This window comes from Cydia amplana, chromosome 1, assembly GCF_948474715.1.
Source record: "Cydia amplana chromosome 1, ilCydAmpl1.1, whole genome shotgun sequence".
Classification (NCBI taxonomy): domain Eukaryota; kingdom Metazoa; phylum Arthropoda; class Insecta; order Lepidoptera; family Tortricidae; genus Cydia; species Cydia amplana.
The window spans coordinates 4,595,994-4,623,459 of record NC_086069.1 but is presented as its reverse complement, the minus strand read 5'-3'; the positions used below and the strand labels follow the sequence as shown (position 1 = coordinate 4,623,459).

Below are 27,466 nucleotides of genomic sequence, written 5' to 3'. Positions count from 1 at the left end.
GGCATTGACTTTAAATGGAGTGAGACCGACCTTCTTTCTTCCCGTTCCTAGTAAGCGCTAGCTTGATGTTGGTAGGCGCGGTGGGCGGCGGCGCGGGCGCCCGGCGCCGTACCACCAGCGATACGGCGGCGCCCGAGTCCCGCAGCACCGCCACCGCGCGGCCGTACTCCACGTTTTCTAGAGGGACTCCGTTCACGGACACTATACGGTCGTTGACTCTGAAAATAACGAATATCACAATGAGATCTTCCTGTAGTATAAAAAAAATTAGTATCGCACGCAAGCGTTACTGCTTGATAAAAAAAATTGTTCAAAACACTGTAGCCACAAATTTGACCGCCAAAGACGCTATGCAGCCCCGTATGGATGGCAAGATTTTTACGTTTGAAAATCTTAGCACTACCTGTGTGTATTTATTTTATTAAAGGGAACACTCATGTTGGCAGCCTTTTAATACTTAATAGTAGTCAAATCAAGGTCTGATAACAATTTAATTACCTACTTAAACTAGAATATCTGGGCGACCGAGCTTTGCTCGGTAAACATATAAAAACTCGAAAATGAGCGTTTTCCCAGAGATAAGACCTAGCTAGATCGATTTTTTGCCCCCGAAAACCCCCATATACCAAATTTCATCGAAATCGTTAGAGCCGTTTCCGAGATCACCGAAATATATATATAAATAAATAAATAAATAAACAAGAATTGCTCGTTTAAAGGTATTAGATATCTCTGCCGCACGAGGAAACCCATTTTTTACAAAGTTACATTTGCGTGTTATGTTGCTACAAAGACTTTATGTCAGCCATAAACCGCATGACATGATCTGGTTCTCACTGTATTAAATGACAAAGTACTTAATTGCCGTTAATTTTTGTTTAAATAGGCACGGTACCAACTTAAGTATCCATTTTTCTATACAGCTATAGTAGTACCTATGGCGACGTGGATACCACTTAAGTTGGGACTCTTACGGTACGTGTGTAAGTAATTGGTGACTTAAATATCTCGCGTAGCTCATTATTTGACCGTTACTTTTAAACGAGCTATGGTGCTACGTAACGTTTCAACTTTTTTACACCTTAGCAAATACGTGCATTACTATTGTAATTGAATTATTAACCGTAACATCAATGTGAGATGAAATAATTCCGGATTATCAAGTCAAAACGCTTAATCTCAATTCTATTGGAAAGCAGAGTTTGACTGCGTCCAGCCATGCGAGGATCATACATATGAAACTTGTTGAGCAGTTAACAGCAGGCGAAGTGACAGCTTCATTCGAGTGGAGAGAGGAATGAACCTATATTTTACCTGCTGTAGTTTAACCGGGGGGCCTATTTGACTTGGGAAAGTGATAGTAACATGGGAGACATATAATCTGGAATATTTATGAATTGTTTGCAACGTAAAACATATTAAAATGTTAGTAATGTTACTATTAGAATAACCTGTTTAAACAGTTACATACCTAACCATTCTTAATATCTATTACCCAGGAACTTACGCTACCGATGGCCATGATTACATAACCAGGACGCGTGACATTCCTCAGTTGTGCCAGTTCAATGTACCATGTACCGTATACCGCTAAATACACACGCAGAATGCACACACACAGATTTAAGTGCTAATTCGTATTTCCTCTTGATGATACAGGAATTGGGAGCATTAAACAACAATTAGATATTATAGTTACGTCCGTATCTCTATTGCATATAAGTACTTAATACGAGTGTCACTAATTTAAGTTAAATAGTAAGTTTGTAACGTTGAAGATACTTAGGGTCGGTTGCACCAAACCGTCTGTCACCGAATTCTATTGTATGGGAATTTGCATAGTCCTCTGCCGAGTGATGTTGATCAGTCCGTCAATTTTGGTTGGTTCAACCAGACCAGATATTTCGGTAATATATGTAGGTAAATAGAAGAAATATATTTTTCACCTCAGCAGCTCGAACAAGGGTACTTTGCTACTTAAAAACAGTGAGCAAAATCGCATTTTGCTCACTGAGTGAGACAAAACGAGCAAAATGCGATTTTGCTCACTCAGTGAGCAAAATGCGATTTTGCTCACTGTTTCTAAGTAGCAAAGTACCCTTGTTCGAGCTGCTGAGGTGAAAATTGAATTGTTGGTATATCTTAAGAAAACATGAGTGAATGGAGGTAAGTGATGAAGAAGGAATACATTTTTCGGGTTCTCTAATATGTTCTCACTGCTGAGGTGAAAAATGTTGTGTACTACACGAGATCAAAGTTATTTACATCTCGTGCGCTTTTGAGTCCCTTACTACACTCAAGATTCTAAATTAGATTCACGAGCGTAGCGAGTGAATCTATTATAGAATCTTTCGCTTGCACGGGACTCAAAATAAGCACTCGAAGAAATATCAAACTTTGATCTCTTGTTGTACAAATAACTATTGTTCAGACGTTCCAACATGGTTTGTGATAATCATTCGTATCCGATGGGTAACTCTGATCTCATTCGTCTTCCTTATTATTTTCCGAGACCTATTGCGAGTAGATATAGGTATCTATGTCTATGATGATGTCCGAGATGATGTCTTGACGATCAGTTAAAGCGCGATTCCTGCTCATGAAGTGGTAGATATCCCTGTCCCCTTGAGAATGCTGAATCCTGTATACCTATTTAACCCAAATGAACTCACTGTAGTTTCTCCTCCGCCGGTCCTCCGCGCAGTACATCAGACACGGCTATGGAGGGGTCCCCGCTCGCGAAGTGGGGGTTGTCCCTGCCCCCAGACACGGCTATGCCGAACCCGTAGCCGGGGACGCGGTTCAGCCGCACCCTGTGCGTCTCCCAACCGCTGTTGCGTTCTGCCGTCTGCGATAAAAGAGAAGAAGAGTTATTAATGATGATTTGTAACGTTTTCAACCAAAAGGCAACCACATTGTCGGTTGTCGATAAGGTTTATTTCAAATTGAAGCAATATCGAAAGAGCGCCTTATTGACAACCGACAATAAGTAGGGTCAGTTGTCGAACATTGAAACAATCGTACACAGTGAAACTTTGCGATATCTCGGAAACTAGGTGTTATCAGCTAGTGCCGTCTGTCAAGCAAGGGCAGGCTCAAGGACCCCCAGCACCTCCCCAATACGCTAGCGCGCCTCGGAGAAGGAGCACGTTGCTACGAGCGTTACTGTAAATTCGTGTGACAAAAGCAATATTTTTCATTTATGATTCGCAATTTTTTACCAAGATATAGAGTCTAGTTTGGCGTTATTTAATTTTTTGTTGTGTTCTATGTGTATTAAAGTTACTTTGGAGCTAAATATTTTTAAATTTCTTTCACTCTTTGATGCAGTTTTTTTTAATTGTTTCAAAAAACACTCCCTAGTCTCACAATGAAACATATTTATGTAGTAAACAATAAAACATGATTGTCACTGAACACCAGTATTAGTACACAATGAAACAAACTCATTATTTTTTTAATTAATTAAAGACTATGTGCGAAATTTGTGAAACTAAAATACCATGAAAATTGATAATAATTTGTCTATCATATGACAAAATATAAGATACTTAACTTTAGAAATGGCTGAGATAGGATAGTTTATATGTTGAATGTTTCATTGATGGCAAGGTTAAGGTCACATGTCTAACATTGAAACAGTCGTTTATAATTACTATGTTGCAAGAAAGTGTATGATATCAAGCATGGAGATGCTTAAAACCCTCCCGCGTCCACCTAGTTGGCAATCATACTCCGTGGACATAAAAGGCGCCTTTCTCGCAGCATGCCGTAAGTGCCGACCAGATTTTCGATTCACAATGAAACTTAGGTGTGCGTACAATGAAACAAGTCTTTCGCTTTTAGATATTTCAGCAATCTTATAACGATTCCATATTTTGGAAACCTTTTAAATAACAAATTTCAGCCTACCACTATTTTCTCCTTTCCTTTCTCATTAATTGATTGAAAGGATGTATGTATTAATGTAACTTATTTATTACAACGTTTCAATGTTTATTAAGGATGTTTCATGGTAGAATATATATATTACACCTGTTTCACTGTAAAAATTAGAGTGATTCATTGAAAACATGCACAAGTACACAATGAAACAAAACTCATTTTTCAAAAAAAGCTTTATAATACAGAAACTGTTAAAAACAAGTAGAAACCAAGAACGCCATATGATAGCCAAATAAATTGTTTATCTTCATACGAAATATCACACTCATAACTTTAAAAACACCAGAGATAGGAAGGCTTAAACTTTTAGTGTTTCATTGATCAACAACTAACCCTACCCTTTTGGTTGAGAATGGCATATTTTAGGAAAATGAATGTCGTGAACAGTGGGTAATCTAGCTTCGATGAGTAGGTACATTGCCTCTTCAATGCCGAGAAGAGCAAGCGCTTTTATAGGTCAGAAAAGTCAGCTAAGCAATGCAAAGCCACCCTACGACGATAGAAAGCGTAGTCCAGTATTTAGGTAAGTATTACGTACGTAGGTACTTTATCTCTACAACGAGCTAGTTCAAGAAGCAAAGACGGTGAGGTGAATACGCAATAATGTACACAAGTGCGTGCAAGCTCTTTTAGCTCTTCCCCATTCAAACGACCTCGCAAAATCGATACGAACCGTGATAAAATTGACGAGCACGTTTCACAATCGCTTTGTTTCCCGATGGACAATGCAAAACATTGGAACTCGATTATCCACAACCCATTCGCCGTACATTATGATGTTGAAACTTGAGACGACTTGCTTGGATATAATATTACGGCTAAGCATTAGAATTGATTGAACTGTAAACAAATGGAGAATAGATGATACTGACGCTGGTTTCCGTAATCTTATAGTTTGCGACACTTGATAAAGCGCCAGCTGTACAGAGAAGGTACAGTACAAATACTCTTTATAGCACACCTCAATACAGAAAACAATACAAAGAATACAGAAAATCAACAAGAGGTTACAACAGGCGGTCTTATCGCTAAAAAAGATCTCTTCCAGACAACTTTTAGGTAGCGGTTAGCGGCTTAGCGGTAGGTTGATTGAAATAAGGAATCTACTTAAAACCATTGAGGTATATAACAAGAGACGACATCTCGAACAAAATGTTTCTGCACCTCAGAGAAGTGCATGCATGCATGCGAAGCCGAAAATTGTTAATAAAGACGCCACGAGTATTTTTTGACTCAGTTAAACAACGTTGCATACAATACTTTTTCTACGACCAAACATTTACTTTAAAAACTAAATAATAGTAAATCAACAGTTATTCCATTGCTTACCGGTGAAATGTTATTCCATCTCTTTTATTATATTTTCTTGTGCTATTGTTGCAACTTTTTAGCACGCACGAAGGCATTTTTTAATTTTTTTTTTTTTAATTTTCTGTACATGTGTGGCATCTCATCAGTGGTCGGTGACGTACTAAAAGCAAAGATGTGCATGCAGTTCTCTGAAGTGCGGAAACATTTTGTTCGAGATGTCGTCTCTTGTATAGTATATACCTCAATGCTTAAAACAGAGTGTTTTAGGTGACGTATGATATAGGATGCAGTTGTATATATGTGCCTACACGTAGTATAATATGACGTAATTAAAAATAAAACTCGTACTCCTACTGTCTTTCCTTCCGCTGAAACTTTCTTTAAATTTTAAACGGTAAAGCAACTTTTGGTATTACCATCTGGAATAGGTACATGGTTAAAGTATTTCGGTACATTAAGGACCAACCTGTATAGTTAAACAATTCAAGACAGAGTCAAGGCACGAAGCAATTTAATGTGATAGTAAACAAATATTGCAAACGGATTAACTTTAAAGGCTGTTCTCACGGGGTCTCATGCAGGAGTGGCTCGACACTCCTTGCTTAAACTAAAAGATCTAGTAGATCTACGGCTAGATTTGGAATTTATTAGGCTTTTAACATAGACTTTAATGCTCCATGCAATGTTGTGAAAAGCATGGCCGTTAAATTTTGCGTACAACACGCACCTTGCGTAAGGTGGGTTAGCCGGTTTTGTGAAGGTATGTAGGATATTAATAGGTATGATATTAATAGCTGATATATATGTGACGTTATCTATGAAAAGGGACTTTATTGTTGATGGCGCTTACGCCATTATTAACGATGCGCCGATATGGGTAAATACAATGCCTCGCGACACTGCGGCGTAAGCGCCAATGACAACAAGGTCCCTTTTCATAGATAATGCTCCATAATATCTTCATCAAACAGAAGTGACCATGTGGCACTTAAGGCCAACGGCAACGCTCTTACCTGTTGTATTGATTGGGGATTGGGTAATATAAACACCGCACCTCACTAGTTTAGCTACTTACTTCTACTGCTGACTGTATCTGTACCTATGAGTACTTGTGTGGAAAATATAGAAATAACCAAAAATATTTATTTTTAAGTACCGTAAAAAGGGGTGAGTAGGTTTCGCGGGGAGAGGTGGGTTATGAATGGGGAGAGAAGGTTTGAGAGGGGGGTGAGAAGGTATTTTAAGGCTACTGCTACAAAAATAAAGTATTCCAATTTAAAATGGAGCTACAGTAATACGTATATAATAAAAAAAAAATCGATCCAACAATCTTCCAAAATCACCTTTGTATGAAAACCCCTCTCACCCCAAATACGAGGCACTACGGGGTGAGGTGGGTTTTCCTCTTTATCGTCAAAGTTATGAAATGGAACTACCCAAAATAAAATAAAAACTAAAATACAAACGTCCGGAACACTTATTATATACACCATTCAGTTTTCATATGTAAAAATAAAATGTTATCGAGGTTTGAATTTCAGTTTTGACCCTACTCACCCCATTTTACGGTATTTAAGAACAAAAGGCAGTGAAATAAAATCTTATGAAGATTGCATTAAAATGCATAACTTTTCCGCGATTCAGCATTACGGATATTTTTTTTAATTGCATAACACTATTCAACCTACAGTCTGATGCAATTCATACGAGATGACTTCGATAATATTTTATGCCATATTTGGCTTAAGAAATATTGTGGTAAAGTAACCGGTTGTCGCGGCATGTGGGTTACCGCCCACAGTCAGCCTTGACTTCTACTTCTCCTATCTTGGGTTAAAGTTTAAAAAAAAAACTACTTATTTTTCATTATTGCCAAAGGTTATTTCAATACGGTTTCCTCGCGTTGGTGAGGTGAAAATTTTTCGTGTCTTATTCGGTAGCAAAGTTTGCTTAACCCTCGCGCCTTGAAACTCTAGCAAACGCTCAAGATTCCACTATTCGTTGATCGTAACTAGGTACCTATGTAACTTTTTATTTTGGACATAGAAACTATGTTATGTGGTAGGGGGCAAGAGACATGTTGTGACCTTTGCAAAGGGACTAAAGAGCCAAACGGAGTGACGCATCGTTTAATGGTCAGATGGACACCATTACAGAGGCATCTTGTCTGGCGCACATGTCACGACTTGTCTCGTGTTTTACAAATTTGGAATTGCTAATTTAAATTCCAGAAACGGTAGAGCAGCTGAACATTCCACAGTATCACCTAATAGAAATTGATGATTGGATCTTAGTTAGGTAGGTAATGAGCTATTGATATTAAAAGGCCTACTTTAGTTTACCTATCTACGAGGGGCGTTCAAAATATTCTCGGTACCTATTGATATCTTACGACCTCTTCTAAAATTTCTTTCGTTACTGGCCGCTAAGGTTTATTCATTGACATTAAAAAAAAGTATAATTCGAACCGAGATAGTCTTTTGTTTTTCTGCAATTGCTGAACAAACATGAACATCATGTGCGAATTGACAATGTTAACTAAATTAGAACATCGATGCGTGATAAAATTCTTGACAAAACAGGGTAAAAATCAAAAAACCATAAAATAGGAAATGGATTGTGTTTACCGTGAGTCTGCTCCTTCTTTATCTACCATTCAAAAGTGGTCAAGCGAGTTTAAACGCGGAAGGGAGAGTATTGAAGATGACCCTAGACCTGGCCGGCCTGTAGTAGCTACTTCACAAGAAAATATTGATAAAGTGGAAAAACTTATATTGGAAGATGGTCGAGTGAAGGTAAAATCTATAGCACAAGTAACCAATCTCTCTATTGGTACCGTACATGATATTATACATGACCATCTTAATATGTCAAAAGTAAGTGCAAGATGGGTTCCGCGAATGCTGACTCGGCTTCAAAAAGACATGCGTGTAGCTTGTTGTTCCGATTTTATTGACCTGTGCGGTGAAAATCCTGATGAGGTGCTGCAAAGAATAGTTACTGGAGATGAAACCTGGGTTCATCATTATGACCCAGAGAGTAAACAAGAGTCCATGCAGTGGCACATTAAGGGTTCAGCTCATCCCAAGAAGTTCAAGGTCATCCCTTCAGCTGGCAAGGTCATGGCCACGATATTTTGGGATTGTGAAGGAGTATTACTAATCGATTATAAAGAAAAAGGTGTAAATATCACAGGACAGTACTACGCTAACATTCTACGTCAATTAAAGGATGTAATTAAAGAAAAGAGGCGAGGAAAGTTAACCAAAGGTATTCTGCTTCTGCATGACAACGCCCCCGTCCATACTGCTCATATTGCCAAGGCAGCTATTGTTGAATGTGGGTTTAAAACTGTTACTCACCCACCGTATAGTCCGGACTTAGCCCCCAGCGACTTCTTTTTGCTCCCCAATCTTAAAAAGGATCTGCGTGGAAATAAATTTTCTGACGATGAAGCATTGAAGGCGGCAGTGGAGGAGCATTTTTACACGAAAGATAAAAAATATTTTTACGAGGGATTAAAAAAAATAATTGATCGATCTTTTAAGTGTATGAACATAGGGGGGGAGTATATTGAAAAATAAAAATATCAAACTTTTCGTACTTGTTTGTTTTCATTCTCATACCGAGAATATTTTGAACACCCCTCGTACTTTAGGATTAAAGATAAGAAAATGCATAAAAAGAAACTAAATTTCTGGCTATTAAGTTGTTAGTCACAGGTTTGCCTATAGTAGGCGATAGAGAATAATGTTGTCCATCTCACTTACAAGTGGGATTTCACTTGCAATACCAGCATAATTTGGAATCAGATACCTACATAGGTTCAGTTATTGCATACGCCCACATGTTAACCATAACATTTGATAAATACAAACTGTATAATGTTTCATTCATCGTAACTCGTGTGACTAATCCAGCATCCCGCCTGCATGCACTTTATATCCTTTTAGATCAATAGCAACACATTCCTAAAAATACTATATAATTTCGTGAATTCGAATTAAAGTATGTCTTCCTCAAAACCTAATGCCTATTTATTAATTTTCTTTTAACTTTACTTGACATACTTCCTACCACACTGCACGTAATTTATGCTAGAATCTATGACACCATGCTATTTAGGAATAGCTTGTCTCATAAATACAGTAAGTAACCGAAAATTTCTAACTGTTGCGAAAACAAAACAAAAACGATTAGGCACGAGGCAAAACAATTAGACAAACAAGTCATTAGAAACCTACCTACTTAGGCATCGTATTTATATGCAAGTAGGTGTGAGTTCTAGCAGAAAATTAAGCCTCGACCACCCATTCACCTAGAAATCAAAATGCATGCCTAATACTAATGCGCCTAGAGACAGAGGGACATCTCCTGAGAATAAGTACATTTATCAGTTAATTTCTTGTAGGTACTTAAATAATATTTTGAGATTTAGGCCCAGTTGCACCAACCACATTTAGCAGAATGATCATCAATTTCTCCAGCAATGCCTTCCCTTACCTACAAAGTAGCAGCAAACGCTTTAACGGTGACAGACGGTTTGGTGTAACCGAACTTTAATCTCAAAGCACGGTTCTGGTACATGTACCTAAAGCTTTGGATTCCTCCGAAAGCGGTGCCGTCATATAGCGGCCGTCTCCATACTAAATAATACGGCTAAATATGGATGTCGTAGTATTTGTATGGAGACGGCCGCTATATGACGGCACCGCTATCGGAGGAAACCAAAGCTTAACTTAAGAGTTCTTGGTCCTACTCTACTAGTTACTCTTATTAGGGTTCCGTACCAAAAAGGTACAAAAGGAACCCTTATGGTGTTTTTACCTACCATCACTAAAGCTCGTACAGCAAAAATACGGGGCAACGGCAATATAATTGGCCCGATGATCAGCGCAGCTTCTCATTATTTATGGATAGCTGCCGATTATGATCCTGACTAAGTATACGAGCTAACAACGGTTAATGACCACTTTCTCCTGATATGTGGTTTCTTCTATAATTAAATTCATCAGTGTTACGAGTTATACGTTATGGCAGTGGCACATTATTATACAATCGGCCGGGTTATAAAAAACAACGTAAGATTAGAGTTCACGGTATAAAACGCCAATAAAATTTAACGAATCGATATCAAACTCTAAATCACGTTAGGTAAACCATCGTGAAAAATTAATAACCATTAAATTTTTCTAAAGATTTACATTTGATGTCATGTGTGTTTTTTCATGTTTTGTTTCTTTTTGTACAATAAAGTGTTCTACTACTACTACTACATTTTTTGTAGGCACGCGATAGATTTTACGAGGGCATAAAAGAACTCATTTCATCCTATACTTAATAGACAATTTAATCCCATCAAAAACATTACATGTAAAAAGATGCAAGTCTCGCAACGCAATTGTTCTATATACTACTTACAAAAAAGTTTTGAGATAGAAGTACCTACTCGTAATGTGAAACCAAGTCGGTTATTAAAAGTCAGTGCCAGGGGGTGTTAAAACCGTATCAATAAGATACCTTTAGTTTTTGATATTTTATAGGTATCACTGAAAATTCACAGTTATAGCTTTAGCCAGCACAAAATTACAGGACGTTGAAAATGGCCTGAATCGCTTCGAGAAAAGGATAGTAGGTACGGCTGTGCCTCTTTGTTTTGCTCGACTTGGCGGGGCACTGTTGCGGGATGCGCCCGGTAATTTGTGTGGTGGGTCGTGGTTGTAGCTCTATTCCTGAGAATCCTGAGGCAATAGGATATTTAAAAAAAGAAATAAATATTTTTATGCATAGCTATTATTGTATTAGGTATAACCTAATATTAAAGGTACCTACTGTGTGGATTAGTATTGTACCTACCATCATAGAGAAATATCTCTATGCTACCATGTAAGAAATTCCTTCAGATGTAGCGGCAGGCAGAAAACGAATCAAGTAAGATAATACCGCCTACATGTTTATATATTTGATTGTGACATGATTGTGACGAAAGTCGTCAACAAATTCCAGTACCTACATACCTACTTAACTTACTACAAAAAATTAAGTGGCAGACATGTAAAAAATACGGACCTGTAGTTTTTCAAATCCAAAGTTATCCAATTTCATCATGCAATCACCGGATCACGTTACATTCATATCAATCACTTATTCACGCGTTTGTTGTTACACTTTTATCTTACATTCTTACCAAATTCAAATGGCTAATTAGTAGTGGGTAGGTATTTTTAAATTAACTGTTTTTACACTCAAAAACCAATTCACGCAAACTTGTTAAAAATATTTTTTTAAACACTGAAATATGCAACGGTCAATTAAGTTTTACAAACGGCCAGTGTCTTGGTAAATTTTGTTTTGAATATTAGGCCTACTCAAACGCGTCGTTCGGTTTACTTTTAAATTATTATATTTTAATCGTATTCCAAAGGTTTTGTCGTAGGCGTCTGATGATGACGCGGGCCAACGCCGTATGAGATTACAGAACTGCCTTGTTTGAAATCAGAAGGCAGTAACGCGTTATATTGCCAAAGTTGAACGTCCACAGAGCTCTATGACTACTAAATAGTCTTCGGTTATTTTTCGAGTGGTCGGGTTAACATAAGTACCTACTAAACAAGAGCATTCGGTACGCGGTAATACATACTATGCAAATGTACTACTGTTTTGTTTACTCAGAACTTAGCGGTGCTAGGTGTCGTGAGGCGGACAGTATTGACTAAACATCTTGGGAAAGCAGGGGACAACCCTTGAGTATCGATTGGATAAGCCGTTATGATGTAGCAGGTTACCTACTTGTGCGTAGGGTTTCAAACTCACTGTACCTAGCTATAACTGTTACTGGCTTGAACGTAACTGAGAGTAAGCGGAGTATTTGCCGTGACCTGAATTATGTTATGCATCAAAATTACAAGATTTTCAAACTTTGTTAACTACTTAGGTACCCAATAACAATGTTATTAGTACTTACTAATAACATTGTTATTGGGTACGTGTTAACTTTAACACGTTACCTATTACCTACCTTACCTATAAATAGCACGGTCAAAACGCCTAGGTCTAGGTATAATAACTTAGGTATATGCAAGTGTACATTCCAGATGGCATTACGGCGCTCTGGATAGGTAAGTATCTAACCGCATCCGGTGCGTAAATCTGGGTATTTTTTTTTTTATAACAAATATATTCTGCAGAGTAGGTTAAATAAATCTGCAGAATAAATTGGCACCCTTAAAGTATAACTAGGTAATTAAGCCCTGACACAAAATTCCAGTAACTTCATAAAGCCGTCAGGTTCCTAGCAAACGGTATGCGGCCACATCATTATTCAGTCTGCAATATGACCACATGCAAACGTACAAAATTAGTTCAAGAACCATACAGAAGACCTTATCACCAAAGAATAAGGTATTAATTCGATTGCACGCATAGCTCATCATACGCACATCTAATTCGGTATCATTGAACCAGACAATGGTCATTCTATACTTTGTGCCAGAAATTCTATCTATTTCAGAGTGTAGTGAACAGTCCTTGTTGTAATGATGAAAAAGTTGTTATTTGTATAACTGTTTATTTTTAGGTGTATAATAAAATGGTATTCAAATAATCTCATTATGATGCCACACAGGCCTGTGACAGGTATTGAAGACTTTTCAGATACAGAATGTCATAAATAAAAACATCCTTTTTTTTCCCTCATAAAATGTGCTAATTTGAATCCTTTATCATAATCAGTTTATACTGAACAATTACTTATGTTATACATACATATTCAAATTGTCAATGGGGTTCTGTCTAGAGCTCCCGATACACGTGTTACACGCTGACACGGGTACCCGTGTTCTTAAGCCCGGCGGTACTAAGAACCCGAACTACACGAACCCGCCCGGATCCAGAAACGTTTACACGGTTACCCGCGGGTTCAACCGTTCATTTTCGTGTAGCAGAGATTCGTGCTATGAAGAGATACGGTGGAATATAAGAGAGATTAGGAAAGTTCGATTACTTTGCAGTTTAACGTGGTATTGATTGGTAATGCCAATAATAAAGTAGACTTTGTTTCAATAATTCATATGTTTTGTTTTACTCTAATTAAATTAAAATTAACAATAACTTAGGTACCGTTGAGTTGATTTATATAATTTTCTTCATTGATGTAGTTTTTTGATGATGAAAGTAAACCTATTCTTTATTGTATTGTCATCTATAGTCATGCTCATTATACATCAGCTGTTATAATTTGAGGATGGTAGGTACATATATGACACCCTGTTAGGGCACTCCATATTTGTTAAGTCTAGGTAGGTACATGCATTTTATACGTATAGCAATGAAATCTATATTTATAATTTAATATTTAACGACCTAAATGATTATCTAACTAAGGCAAAAGTAGATAGTTATGCTTACTGAAACTACCACGAACGGGGTACTAACAAAATGAGATTAAGTATTTTAAATTGCCATATCGTGTGAAAAACAAAATACATGAAATAGATAATAAACAAAGTGCAGAAGTTTCATTCAATAGAACGTGTTGTTTTTACAACGTGCGTTGGTGCTTTTGGTCTTATCTCTTTGTGATAAGCTAGACACATCTGCAAAAAAATACAACAACTAATCTTTCAGGTAGGATTATTCTATTGTTTTGTTGCCGCGCGGCTCTTAAAAGCATTTTACTAGTGACAGAGACAGCAAACAATGAATAATATCTATGCCTAAGATTTAAAAAGTATCTCATAGAACTTTAGTTAGACTCCAGTTCGCCTATTGGTCAGTTGGATACTAAAGTCTATCTACGTTAATCGTACCGTTTTGTTGTTTTATTAATAGTTTTTGTTTTGTTGTTCACTGTTAATTTTTGTTAAAAAAATGAGAAGAATTTGGGTGTGGAACTTTGCCAGATCCGGTGACAAAGCCTATTGCTCTTTGTGCAATGACCGGGCAAATAACGAGTTTTCGTGCCATGGTGGTTCAACAGGAGCCATAGGAAGACATTTGTTATCAATACATCAAAAATCACCCACCATGACGACCCCTGAGTAAGTACATTTCTTCCTACTTCGTATAGTGAAACCAAAAACTGCGTTAAAATGAATGCGATTTTTTTACATTTATAACAGTTATAATTTATTAGAATGTTTAGTATATTTAAATAAACAGTTCTGTAGTATATTTGTAATTAAGGTATTGAAACAATAAGGGTCAGAATGGGAATGAGGATGGGATTTAAAACTACCGTTCTTATTATTGTATCGTATATGATTTATACTTAATGAAGTTTTTATCAATCAATCAATAAATCAACTAATGAAATCTTCACATTTTACTTGTAGATACTTTCAGTTTAAAGTAATAAATCAAAATATACACCATAAACAGTCACTAGATATTACAAATAATTTTGTGATTAATGGGTCTTTTCTATATGGAAACAAGCACTTTACCATTTGTGACAATTTATAGAAAAACATTTTTTTATATCTTTGAAAATTACTGTTTAATTTAAAATAAGTTTTTGGCAAAAATTTCATTTTTGTTACACGCTTTTATCGCTGACTGTACTTTTCTTACGACAGACAACTAATACTCATCGAGACAATTCTAAAAACCCCTAACACAATTAGGTTGCGTTGTTTCATCACAGAGTTCCTATGGCCACCTCCTGTCTCCATCATCAGATCAGCTCGATGGTACCATAATATTGCATTGTCACCCGACTTACATGTGTATGCAAAGTGATGGGCAGGACATCAATTTAAAATGAGTTTGTATGAGTACCTCTTTTTCAAAAATGAGGTGTTACAATGTCTTACTTCAAATGAGGTGAGGTACTGGCATATTTGCATATTTTCAGCATCGGCATCGGCTATTTTCTCCGATAAGTTCAGAGCTTATCGGAGTTATCGGCAACAAAAACTAGTTAAACCGAATTTTTAGTCAAACACAACTTGTCAGTCAGTAAGAACCAGGAAAGTTATACTCATCCCATTCTTTTGGATGCTAGTACTAGAAAAGATAGAGTTATTGACAGTATGATATATATGATTCTCTCTATTTGGTATGAGACAGTCCTGGGCCAAACCATATAATATAATTATACTCCTATTATCCTTTACACATAAATATTTAATTTGAATGCAATTCTCGAGGTGAAGAAAAAGAAAGACAGATCAATTTAAGAACTAAGAATCAAACCAAGGACCTAGTGACCTACATCCTACATAGAAACTTTGATGCTTTTATGAAACTTGTTCTAATTTAGCTGTTTTATGGACTGTTCAATTCAATTTCAATCCTTGCTACTTGATATTATTTACAGTTTAATAATAATATATTTCAATAAGAATAGTAGCCTTAAAACTGCACGACTGTTTTTTAGCAAAGTAAGGAGAACAAATTCCATATTTTCTTCTAATTAGATATCATTATAGATAAAAATAACTAACTTACCACTTCAGATCATTTAACAGTAATGTGATAGTAAATAAAAGCACATTCGCGCAATATTTTTCACTACATTTTCGTATGCAAAAGACACCAAGGTAAGGTAGAGCCACGAGCCACAGGTATATTTAATCGTGTAAACAATGTCCCTGTTTAGATATTTCGGTATATATATATATATATATATATATATATATATATATATATATATATATATATATATATATATTAGCATTATCACTATAAGACAACATATTGGACTCATAAACTAAACGAAGATCTTGTTGCAAACTTGTTCCGTCACTGTCACTACTGTCAGTGTCAGCTGCCTATAAATTGCGTTTCATTTCGCACTATTTCTTGCGAATTCAGTCTTACTTCATGGTGATTGTTGAGATTGTCAAGAATGTCAAGTGAAGAAATAGAATAGAGTCTGTGCGGAAAGAGAAGAGTCGTTGAATGTATGGGGCTCAATACATTCCACGACTCTTCTCTTTCCGAACAGACTCTAACAGGAAATTTGCATTCCCTAAGCCCCCTCCAGACTATGCGCGTGAATCGCGGCGCGACTTCGCAGAGCGAACATATTGCGACGTTGAATTATGACTCCACACTCGCACACTTCACGGTGAATTCGCAGTTTGGTTCGCGCCAAGATGGCGGAAAAGCATCAGCTGATCGAGTTTAACTGTCATTTATCTTTATCTACGGCATCATACTTGCTGTGGCTATTTTTCCATTTTGTTTTGTTGTAAAACCGTAAATTATAGACGCTTTATATAATATAATTAATATTAATCTTGCAACTGATGAGCCAAAATAGTGAGTAATGTGGAGTCTTGCTAGTTCGCGCTTCGCGCCTCCTTTGACGCGGGCCGAAAAATTGACAAAAAATGGGGAACAATGCGCGAAGGCGTGAACAATCTGCGAAATCGACGCCACACTCGCGTTCGCGGCTTCGCACCGCGATTCGCGCACGAGTGTGGAGGGCCCTTATGAAACAGTCTATGAAAATTGACATTTATGTGTCCGCACCTGCTGATTCGATCGGAGAATTTCATCAGATTGGCGAAAAATTGTCTTGTCTGGATACCACTTATTTCAACGTTGTTTACGAAGAACGGTAACAAAAAGTAATACAAATTCAAATCATTACGTAAAATACATGTTTATTACACTTAGTAAATTATACTTACTATTTAATTACTACACTAACGTAAATTGTCACATTTTGTGTAAACTACCGACCGTATTCACCGTATTATATTGCAAAAATTTAAATAATATTTTGTTCAGTAATCCTTTACTGTTTCTAAGCATGCTTCGTAAATGCTCACGTCACATGCATGCTCAGTCAGAGGCGAACCACGTTCGACGTCTTGCCGCCCTGTCACACTTACGTACGAATTTACAAGTGCGACAGAGAAGCAACATGTCGAACTTCGTTCTGATGACTTAGATTTCCCGCGCCATTCGGCCATTTTGACAAGTGAGTTAGGATTAAAAAGGCGTAAGATGTATGAAAGCGTGCAGCACTTATTAGCACTTACGCTTGTTGTCTTTCGTGTTTAATTTTTAACGTATTTTCGGTAGTGAAGCGGTGATATTGAAGTGTCTGTCTCACTCCCTCTTTTGGTATTTCTAATTCATTGTTTCATTTTGAAATGATTTTTAATAGCCAGTTTAAACTCTCGCGCGAGCCACGAGACGAGCCGCGAGCCCACCGCTTACACTCTCGTCTCGTGGCGCGGCTCGCGGCTCGTCTCGTGGCTCGCGCGAGTTTAAACCGGCTAGAAGAATTTGAAGTGTTCATGTCAATGTCACAGTGACGAGGTGAATGGTACAAACTCAACGCATTTCTCGGTGGACCTTTTGCCATTGCAATAAGGTTTGTAGTTCGGCAGTTGACAGTGTGGACGGTTACTCGTTTCTTAATTTGAGTGTCAGTGAGCCGGCGAGCACCTAGCGGCTCGCGCCTCGCGCGAGAGTTGGTTGTAAGGGGCGTGTAAGCTATCCACTCACATGATTCCAGCAACTAGAGTTTCAAGATTGCGCACCTCTAAAATGATCGTCGCAACTCGAGTTGCAAAAGGAGTGTATGCGGTTTTTTATTTATTATCTGTGAAGGGCTGCACAGATACGGTATAAACAATTTTTAAAACACAGACTACCAACGTGACAATATTTAAAAAATGTTTCAACCATATAGACACAACCACAGTATTTCTTATCTATTTTACTTTGCAAGTTGTTCAGGAAGTGCGATGTGTAAAAAGTTGCTGCGTGTTTTAAAATGCCTCAAGTATTCAAATTTAGATATTTCTATTAGTAATGTATATTAAACTACTCCGCGTTTATTGGTCTATTAGTTTAAAACTATATTTTAGACCTACTTAATATTGATAACTAAATAATATCACTTCAAAACAATAGTTCTGTAGATTCTTGACGTGTTTCTTATTTGAATGCCCTACATTTCTAAGATTACTAAATATATCTTGAGCAACCAATAGACATTAACTAGTTCGATTATTAAGTTACATTAATAAACCATAGAATGTATTAAATCACTGTGTATTACACAGGATTAGCGATCAAAACATGTGACGGTAAATTGTAAGTACAAACCCGGCAACTGTGGTTGCTTAAAGCATTTCTGCATATCGTAAGGCATGTGGTGTACTAGACGCGTTGCATACGCGTTTTGGGATTTTTTTTACTACTTACTTATAATTTGTATTTACTAATATTTCTTTGCTATTTACATTGAATAAACTAAATAATTATACGATTAAATAAATAATTAATTAGGTATTACAATTTTAAAGTTCCTATTTCTGTTGAACATCTGCACCGCGCGCTGTTGTGTCTCCACCCTAAATGGGTAGCCATCTTTATTTTTGAGATGGAAGAAGTCAGTTTACCGGCTTATTTACGTTTGTAATCAGTATAATTTTATGTGTTAATAGTTATTATTGGTTTATTGTGCTTAATATGTTGTGAAGTGTGTGTTATGGTGAATGTATTAAACGTATTAGTGTAGTTATAAGTTAGTTCGGTTGTTGGTGATCGGCAATTATAAAAACACCAAAATTTAGTAGGTACGTAGATACTCTTTTGTTATTTTAAGTTATATAGATACTATCATCGTTATAATTGCATAAGTTATGCATTTTATTTCAAGATTATTAGTGTCTTAAACTGTTTTTTACTATATTTTAGTACTTCAGTGTCTAAATTAGCCACAAAAAAATCATGAACATAATATATAGTTTCACAGCAGATTGAGCAATTCGAAAGTTTCTTATCGGAATTTGAATTAGTTTTACTCGGCAATTTCATAGGTGAGCTATCAAGATGTTTAGTACCAATTAAAAGCTTATTAAGTCTTCTTTAAATTGAATACAAAAAAAAGATACGTTATCGATTTAGATTTTTAATTAAAAATAGTTTTCTACTATAACGCGGACATTATTTCATTGGGTCAACTTTGTGAATTTTTAATAATTATTTTTATTATAACAGCACAATGCTATAGTAGTAAAATAAATTCTTTGTTTCTTTATCATTAAAAAACCAAAAGAATCGTTGCAAATGCTTTAGCAGAAGTAAAGTTATCGATTTTTGAAAATATCATGACACTGTGCCGTCGTATCTGCGAAATGGCAGAGCAGTTCAGGGCACCTTTTGTTAAAATCGGAATCATGTGAGTGGCTATTAAGCCGGCCACACACACTAGGTTATAACCGATGGTTATGCCTGCACAGTTTACTTGTGCAGGCATAACTGAACGTGTGTATGACATGACTCCTCGCCTGCGCAAGCAAACTCCTTGCCTGCGCAAGCAAAATTGAAAATATCAAAATTTATATTTTTTGCCTGTCGGTTGTGCTTGCGCACTTCGCTTGCGCAGGCATAACTGAACGTGTGTGGCTGGCAGGCTTGATAGGCTTCAGTTATCCAGTGATTGCCGAGGGGATAGGTCGCAAGTCACTGTGCAACAATGTCGTCTCGCAAACGAAATGCAATTGTAGAGGATTTTTAGTAGATTTTTAGGGTTCCGTAACCAAAGGGTAAAACGGGACCCTATTACTAAGACTCTACTGTCCGTCCGTCCGTCTGTCACTAGGCTGTATCTCATGAACTATGCTAGTTAGACTGTTGAAATGTTCACAGATGATCTATTTCTGTTGCCTCTAGTACAACAAATACAAAAAACCGGCCAAGTGCGAGTCGGAGTGGTACGGTACCCTTCGTGCGCGAGTCCCACTCGCACTTGGTCAGTTTTATTATTTTTTAAGTGTGGAGTGGATTCATGGTTTGTATGCGTGTATGGCTGACGAAATATAAACCTAACCGACGTCAACGACCGCTACCGGTGCCATGATGGTTTGAACTGAGAGTTTGTGCAGGTTTGTCGTTACGTGTGTGTGCCCTATGGAACTCGGTCGTGCCTGTTGGTTTTGCTTGCACAAGCAAAACCGACACGCAAAACCTAGTGTGTGTGGCCAGCTTTAGGCCCGCGAGTGAATTTGAAAGGATGAGAGTTTTTTGAAATTTGAAGTGTGTGAATGATTTGTGTGGCAAGAGGTGTATGTGATGCGCGCGAGTAAATGAGTAAAATGAATGGAGGAGTGAAGTAAGACATTTTTGCGGTGTGAAGTACTGCGACAATTTAACATAATGAGCGGTACAAAAGAGGTGCCTCGCGAGTGAGCGACTCAACACTATAATAATGCAAAATTTCAGCTCAATCGGAAACCGGGAAGTGGATCAAATTTAACTTGCAAGATTCCATTACAATTTAGTTACATACAGGCCGACTTAATAAAAGCGTGTTTAAAATGAGAACCGTTGTAAAGCATTTCACAGCCTGTGTCGAATAATAATAGCATTTATGTTTCTTTTTATAATACAATTTGATATTTTAACTAGTACACAAAAATAAATATTATCATTTCTGTTCACTTTACCAATAACGGTGTCGTTTTTAGCAATTATTTGAAAGCGATATTAAGCGATTAAAATAAGCGGGTCCTGGAGTATTCAAATAAAGAATAAATAAGTTTTTGGCAAAACTTTCACTTTTGGTACAAGATTTTATCGCTGACTGTACTTTTCTTTCCACGAGTATATTCTAAAAACCCCAAACACAATTTGGTTGTTATATCACAGAGTTCATATGGCCTCCTCCTGTCTCCATCATCAGTTCAGCTCCATTAATATTGCATTGTCACCCGACTTACACACGTATGGAAATTTTCAGCTTCGTCGGAAGTGAGTCAAATATAACTTGTACAGCAAGTCCCAATTTGAAAATCCGATAAAACTGGTAAACAATCGGGGCTCTTGACCCTGAATCTGTGTTTTATTTAAAGCTATACATAACTTTAATCTCCGCTACACGTCAAGAACGGGTTAGACCCGTTAGACCCGCGTGTATTTAAGATCCGTTTCGCCGTGTACACGGGTACACGGATACACGGATCTTAATTACACGTGTACCCGTCTACACGTGTAGAACGGGTCAGAAAACCGTGTACGTGTAGTACGGAAACGGGTACCGAACACGTGTACACGAAACCCGGACACGACCGCGAGCCCTAGTTCTGTCTTCTGCGATTTTTTTCTCGTATAGTAATAATATAGAACAACACTTAAATCGTAAACTAAGTCTTGGCAACATACTTGAAAGACAACTAGTTTAGAGAATTTAACACATTTTGTATTGAAAATGGGGGCCTGGCACTGAAAGTGTTAATAAAGGCATTGGCATTTTTGCTGTAACTAAGCCCTTTCCGAAAATAATGAGAAACTGAAAATCGGGACACTAACGTGGAGTGAAGGACGGGGCACAAACACTTGATGTGTTATTTTCATTTCTACTATTTTTTTGTACAGTCAGCAGCAATAGTTGATAAGCGGGCGAGGTGTTCAAAATTCTTTTGACGCGACTTTATTGTTAAGACAATAAGAGCGCGTCAAGGTAATTTTGAACACCTCGCCCGCTTAGCAACTTCTGCTCCTGACTGTACCAGTATAACTTGCATGCTTATGCATATCAACTTTTATGCTATCTTCCAGATGGGCTTATACTTTTAAAATTAGAAAAAAGGGCTTAGTATTGTGAATTGAAAGGAATAAAAGCACAAAATATAAAATCATTAAGTATAATTATCATTGAAAACAATAACAGCTTATATAACTAGCACTTAAAAAATTATGAATACCCAGGCAAGGAAGCAAAATTAACCCCTAAAAACCCTAACACCTCATTGGGATCTCGTTTGATAGCTTGTATTATAGCTGGCCGGTTAAATCTGAGCTCGTTCAAATGATCTTGTTTTATGCTCTTTATTTTGTCTATAACTTTATTTCGATGATTTAACTCTGGGTCCTGAAGCAACTTTGCTAAGCTCGGCAAATCGTCCGGTAAGGATAAGTTGTAATCTTCGCTATCTGTAGTTACACTACACTCCGCTGGTTTTGCATACTTCTTAGGCATCGGAGGGCATATGTGGTCTTCAATTTCCTGTGTATGTTGTTGGCCGTCATCATCAAATACAATCTTTTTGTTCTTTATGCAGTGGCATTCATTGTATCTCTGACCTCCATCACAATTGTATCCATTTTGCAACCTACTATGGCCTGGTGTATCAATATTCAGTAGATGCCCATACTTGAGCTCAATTTTATTGATAACGGCCAAACAGTTTTGGTAAACAGTTCGAAGTTCTGATAAATCACTTTCACTAATTTCGTTAACTTTTGTGTTATCTTCAGACTCAGTTTTTCTCTTCTTCGATTTCTTTGAGGATGTCCTACCGCGCTTTTTACTGTCTTCATTTCCTTCTTCTTCTAATTGTTGGTCGCTAGAGGAGTCATCTGAAGGGCTGTCCTCTTTGTTGATTAGTTCTCGGATGTGGTTGTTGATCATAAGATATTTTTTCGGCTCCAGGATTTCGGGTTTCCTTATGACCGCAATTTCAACTGGACACTCGCTATCTTCGTGAATTACCATTTCTATTTATTATAGGATTACTCCTCCGCAATTCATTAGATAACTTCAGTTTTTACAAAAACAATACAGAGCGTTGAACATAAACACGTGCGCAAAGTAAACTCGAAAACTGTCAATTTGACATTTACAGTATTTACACTATTTACAGCTGACAGGTGTAGTGATGCACCAATTATTTACAGGGAGTTATTTTTCTGTCGGTAAATACGTTTCGAATATCCGTTTCATCTTGCGCGATAGGTTATTTTCCAATTTCGTAGTATCACATGTGGATATCTATTATCACAAAGTATTTTCTTGAAGTTAAATCATCCAATCGTTTTACTTTTTCTCGTATTCATTTCAGAAATAATGATAAGCTTCGTTATAATCCACTTCGTAACAGGACGCCACTAAACTATGCAATATGGCGTAGGCGGGGTCGAGCGCGCATGCGTTTCAAAATGGCGGCCGTACGTTCCGTTCCACGGCTGTTATTAATTGAACGTCATGACAATATCGAGTGATGCCGCCAGTATAAAACCAGTCTTGCCTTGAAATATGCTCTATAAATATATTTAAGGTGTATTTGGGTAATTCCGAAAGTGGTGAATATTTCCGAAACGGGACTCCTATAACGACGGAATACGAGTGATTTTTAAATGATTTTGGGATGACACAATTTCCGAAATTACCTGAATACACCTTATACCTATTTACCTATATCAAAACAAAAACAAAGTAACTTATTCATGATTTTTATTTTTCTTCTTTTTCTTCTTCTTTGGAACATAATTTTCCTCTTCTTGATTTTCATTTTCCATGACTTTTTCCTCTGACACCTGCCGCTTTTTTGATTTTTTCTTTTTCTTTGTTTCACCTGTCTCATAATTTTCATTTTCCTTCACAACATTTTCTTGTAAGTCCTGTCTCTTTTTTGATTGTTTATCTTTCTTTGTATCACCCTCCTCAAGGTATTCATAGGGATCTTTTTTCTCAGATAAAGAACTTTGTGTTTCTAATACTTCATCAGAATCAACCACTTTCTTATTCTTCTTTTTTTTCTTTTTCTTAATATTTTCTAAACCTTCTGTAGCAACTGGTATTTCCTTTTCTTCACTATTTGTTATAGGTTCATCTTTTACATTATTTTGTACATTAGAACTGTATAATGAAAATCCAAAGCCAGTGAAAGCATTTACGGACTCGGGAGTATCATTTGTTGTACCTGAAAATCCTCTAAAACCACAATCTGCATCATCTTCATACTTGTTCTCATTGAAAGATAAGGACACTTTATTTTTAGAAATTAAAGCTTGTAATTTGTTTTTAAAATAGTCTTCCATACTGCCTTTTTCTGTGAAAACTTGTTCTGTTGTTTTAATATCCTCCGTTTGTGTATCTTCTTTTTTCTCCTCAAGCTTCAGCTCCTTCTTGCCGAAGATATTGGCTAGGTCTTTCTCACTGTAGCGGGACAAGTCCTTAGCTCGTGTAAACTTATGAAAGTGTACTCTCGCTTTGCTTTTCTTTGATTTTACTTCTAAAGAAACTCCACTATGTGTTTTTGATTCTTTGTCGTCACCTTAAAACAAAAAAATATTTGGTTATAAATTATAATATAATCAATAACTATTATATAACTTTACAAAATATTAAAAAGTAATGATCAAACTTACCATTAGATAAATTCGCAAGTAGAGCGTTAAAATCGTCCTCATGTTTGGTCCACTGGTCATTGCGATCCTGAAAGCCTAAGCCTTTGTCATCATTTTTGTATCTAGCCACAACATGTTCAACAATTCCATTTTCTTTAGCACCTAACCCCTTCCCGGCGCTCCAACCCATTTTCTCCAGCATACGTTGACCGAATTTATTGGCATCTTTGCTCCATGCACTGTTTTTGGCACGAAGATTAATCACTTTCTGTTTACGACGAGGTTCCGCTAACATAGCCATGATTATTTAAATAAAATAACTTAGTCTACATTTCTCACAACGTGATAAATGTCAAAATGGACGATCGTAAGCATAGTAAGCATAGCATCATCGCACCAATCACAGCGAAGGCTATTTGAACGTGCGCACTGCGTTCCATTCTACTCACGCGAGTGAGCGCTGGCGATATTAAAATCAAATTATCCATGTTTTTTTATTATAAATAAAATAAAATAAATAAATATTATAGGACTTTATTACACAAATTGACTAAGCCCCACGGTAAGCTCAAGAAAGCTTGTGTTGTGGGTACTCAGACAACGAGGTATGGTTATGGTATAATATAATCATAAAATATTTTGATTTTGTATACGCATAGCATACAATAAAAAATCAATCACTTTTTTTAGCGTGTTTTATCTTATTAGCACAATAAAATTAATAATACTAAAAATAAATTTGAATGTGGCCATACAATGAAACGTTTCGCTACACGACAGTAGAAATAGCCAACGGCTATCCAATGAACGGCACAGTGGCTGCGTTCCATTTGACCCAAGCGACGTGTCAGTTTGTCAATTTTGCGAAACTTTATCTTCAAAAAAGTTATATTTATACTTGGTCAACCAGATGTTGACAGTAGAAAAAGGCGGCAAGTTTGAAAAATGTAGGCGCGAAGCTGGCGCGAAGGGATATCGTCCCATATAAAATTTGAATTTCGCGCCTTTTTTTACTGACAAGATTTGGTTGACCAGCTATAGTAAGTAATATAAAACAAATGTAAAATCTAAAAGTAAATTATGTTTATTGTCTAGTAAATAATATTTTATTACCGAGATTATCAAGCCTTTGGGTAAATCTGTAGTTGTCAATACGCCACGCCGTTAGGGCACGATTCAGATCATGAATTCGTGATGGATCAGATAGTTGTCTTTTTTTTCGTCACGGATTAGAAGCGTGATGAGAATCCGAGGGAGTGCCGGATTAGTTAATAGGCAAACCAAATCCTGGCAACTAGCTATTAAAATAATGAGATATATTGTGTGCAGCAATGCCTTCCTAGTTAATGACGATACCCTTACTTACCCACTTTACCCAGTATTATGGACGTCTCGGATATTTTTTTAATATGTATTATGTAATGTAATACTTCATAATCATAATACGAACGGTAGGAAAGGGAGACGCAACTTCATTTATTAGTAGATTCAATATTATTAAGGTGCTCCTATTTTGATCCTTAAGTTATTTTGTTCGGCGTCTTTTAGAGGTGCCATCGTGCATCGTAGTGTCTAGTCTAGTAGGTAGGTATGTAGTTATTAGATTATCATTAGTTACGTAGTTAATAAAAGTTCAAGAACCGCATCCCGGTAGAACGCCATACTTAAAGACGGAAACTCTTCTATCAATGTGGATATTCTATCAATTAGGTACCTACTCGGTGGAAACCGTTTACATAATTTTATAATCACTAACGAGAGTACTTAATCCTAAACTATGATACGAGCAACATTTGTAGGTATAAAGTAGAGTAAGTATCGTTCCGGCGAAATTTGCCCTATCGAGGCTTATGCAAGCCACCATGGAGGTACGGTACGGAATTTATTAGGCTAATCTAGTAGACCTACCTACTATCTGAATTAAATTCCATTCAATATTACATTTCACCCAATTCAAAGTTCACCGATTAGTGCAAATAAAATAATAATGAAAAAAAAAAACGTGAAAGTTTAAATTAATAGATATCTATAAGTAGGCTTAGGTTGAATAGTCTAGCTTCGACTTAATATGCGAGTAAAATGAATATTATACAGTTAAATATTTATTCATTTTTATCTTCCCGGCACCGCGGCCAGGTGCGCTAGACCGGTTCGGGGAAAAGTAAAAGTTAGTTTTCGAGAGACCACGATCTATTATGTCAAATTATCCAATCTTAAAATTACAGTCTTAATACATTTTTAACAGACCCAATTAAGACCCAACCATTGTTACAATTTTGAAGTTAGGACTCCATGAAAACCGAATGCTCTGCACTTTACTGATAAAACGTTAAAATAAAACGTTTAATTTTATGGTCAGAGAATTGGTCGAAGTGGGTAAATTAGATGCATCAACGTCGTTTATATAAATAGCATGTATAAATGTTTATTAATAAATGTTTTATTAGATATTTTAACAAAAATGTTAACATGCCATGTGATTGAATAAATACAAAATAAGTACAAATAAATAAACATACATACCTACATTTTTACATATACCTAGTGAGCTGTAAATAAGCCAGACTGAACACCTTTGCTATCGTCAGACCAACCGTGGGAATCGTGGGATAGTAACTTTGCCGTTTATATGCATTTATATTTTTATTTTTTATTGCAAATTCTAAATTTTATAGCATTTCGGGGTTCGTTTCCCAATATTTTATAAACTTGGAATCACGATGTAGACATTTATTTATGTGTTCTCTCGTGTCTACATCGATACGCTATCACTTAATAGCCTCTATTTAACTTGGAACCACAACAACGTCCGAACGCTTGAAAGTAGACACTATGCAGTCTATGCAATGCCATTAGGAAGAAAGCTGTCCGACCCGCTGCAAGTAACACAAGCCAGCGACAACTATTCTGAGGTTAAACTAGTAAAGTCGGTACTTTACTTGCATGCCATTATGTAATCCATAAATTACAGACATCTGTGGAAACTGAACATTGCATTTGTTGCCCGTGGTCCTACCGCGTAGTCCTACTGGTAGTACCACGGGCAATTTTTTTTGTCCGTGGTTCTATCAGTAGGACTATAGGCAAGTAAAATGACCTGTAGTTCAACTAG

General features: G+C 36.8%; 3 protein-coding genes across 13 annotated transcripts in view; all 3 read right to left on the bottom strand.

The window, feature by feature from the left end:
• LOC134660614 (tight junction protein ZO-3-like) overlaps nt 1–27,466 on the bottom strand; it is a 140,012-nt gene that overhangs the window by 27,012 nt on the left and 85,534 nt on the right. For 10 of the 11 annotated variants that reach the window (XR_010097910.1, XM_063516416.1, XM_063516484.1 and 7 more), the window contains 2 exons: nt 2,673–2,848; nt 31–218 (listed from right to left, as the gene is read on the bottom strand). Coding sequence is in view for 10 of the 11 variants with exons in the window: in XM_063516416.1 (XP_063372486.1) it covers nt 31–218; nt 2,673–2,848 (364 nt within the window). In the remaining variant the exon portion in view is untranslated. Of the gene's footprint in view, nt 1–30; nt 219–2,672; nt 2,849–11,325; nt 11,449–27,466 lie in introns of those variants that run through there. The other variant, XM_063516982.1, reaches the window with a different exon arrangement.
• LOC134659149 (uncharacterized) lies at nt 21,883–22,822 on the bottom strand. Its single transcript, XM_063514815.1, has one exon. The coding sequence runs from the start codon at nt 22,718–22,720 to the stop codon at nt 21,920–21,922; it is 801 nt and encodes a 266-aa protein (XP_063370885.1). The 5' UTR covers nt 22,721–22,822; the 3' UTR covers nt 21,883–21,919.
• LOC134659056 (PIN2/TERF1-interacting telomerase inhibitor 1) lies at nt 23,442–24,724 on the bottom strand. The gene is made up of 2 exons (XM_063514698.1): nt 24,376–24,724; nt 23,442–24,281 (listed from the first exon to the last, which is right to left on the bottom strand). Exons 1-2 carry the CDS (start codon nt 24,653–24,655, stop codon nt 23,446–23,448), a joined length of 1,116 nt encoding a protein of 371 aa, XP_063370768.1. The 5' UTR covers nt 24,656–24,724; the 3' UTR covers nt 23,442–23,445.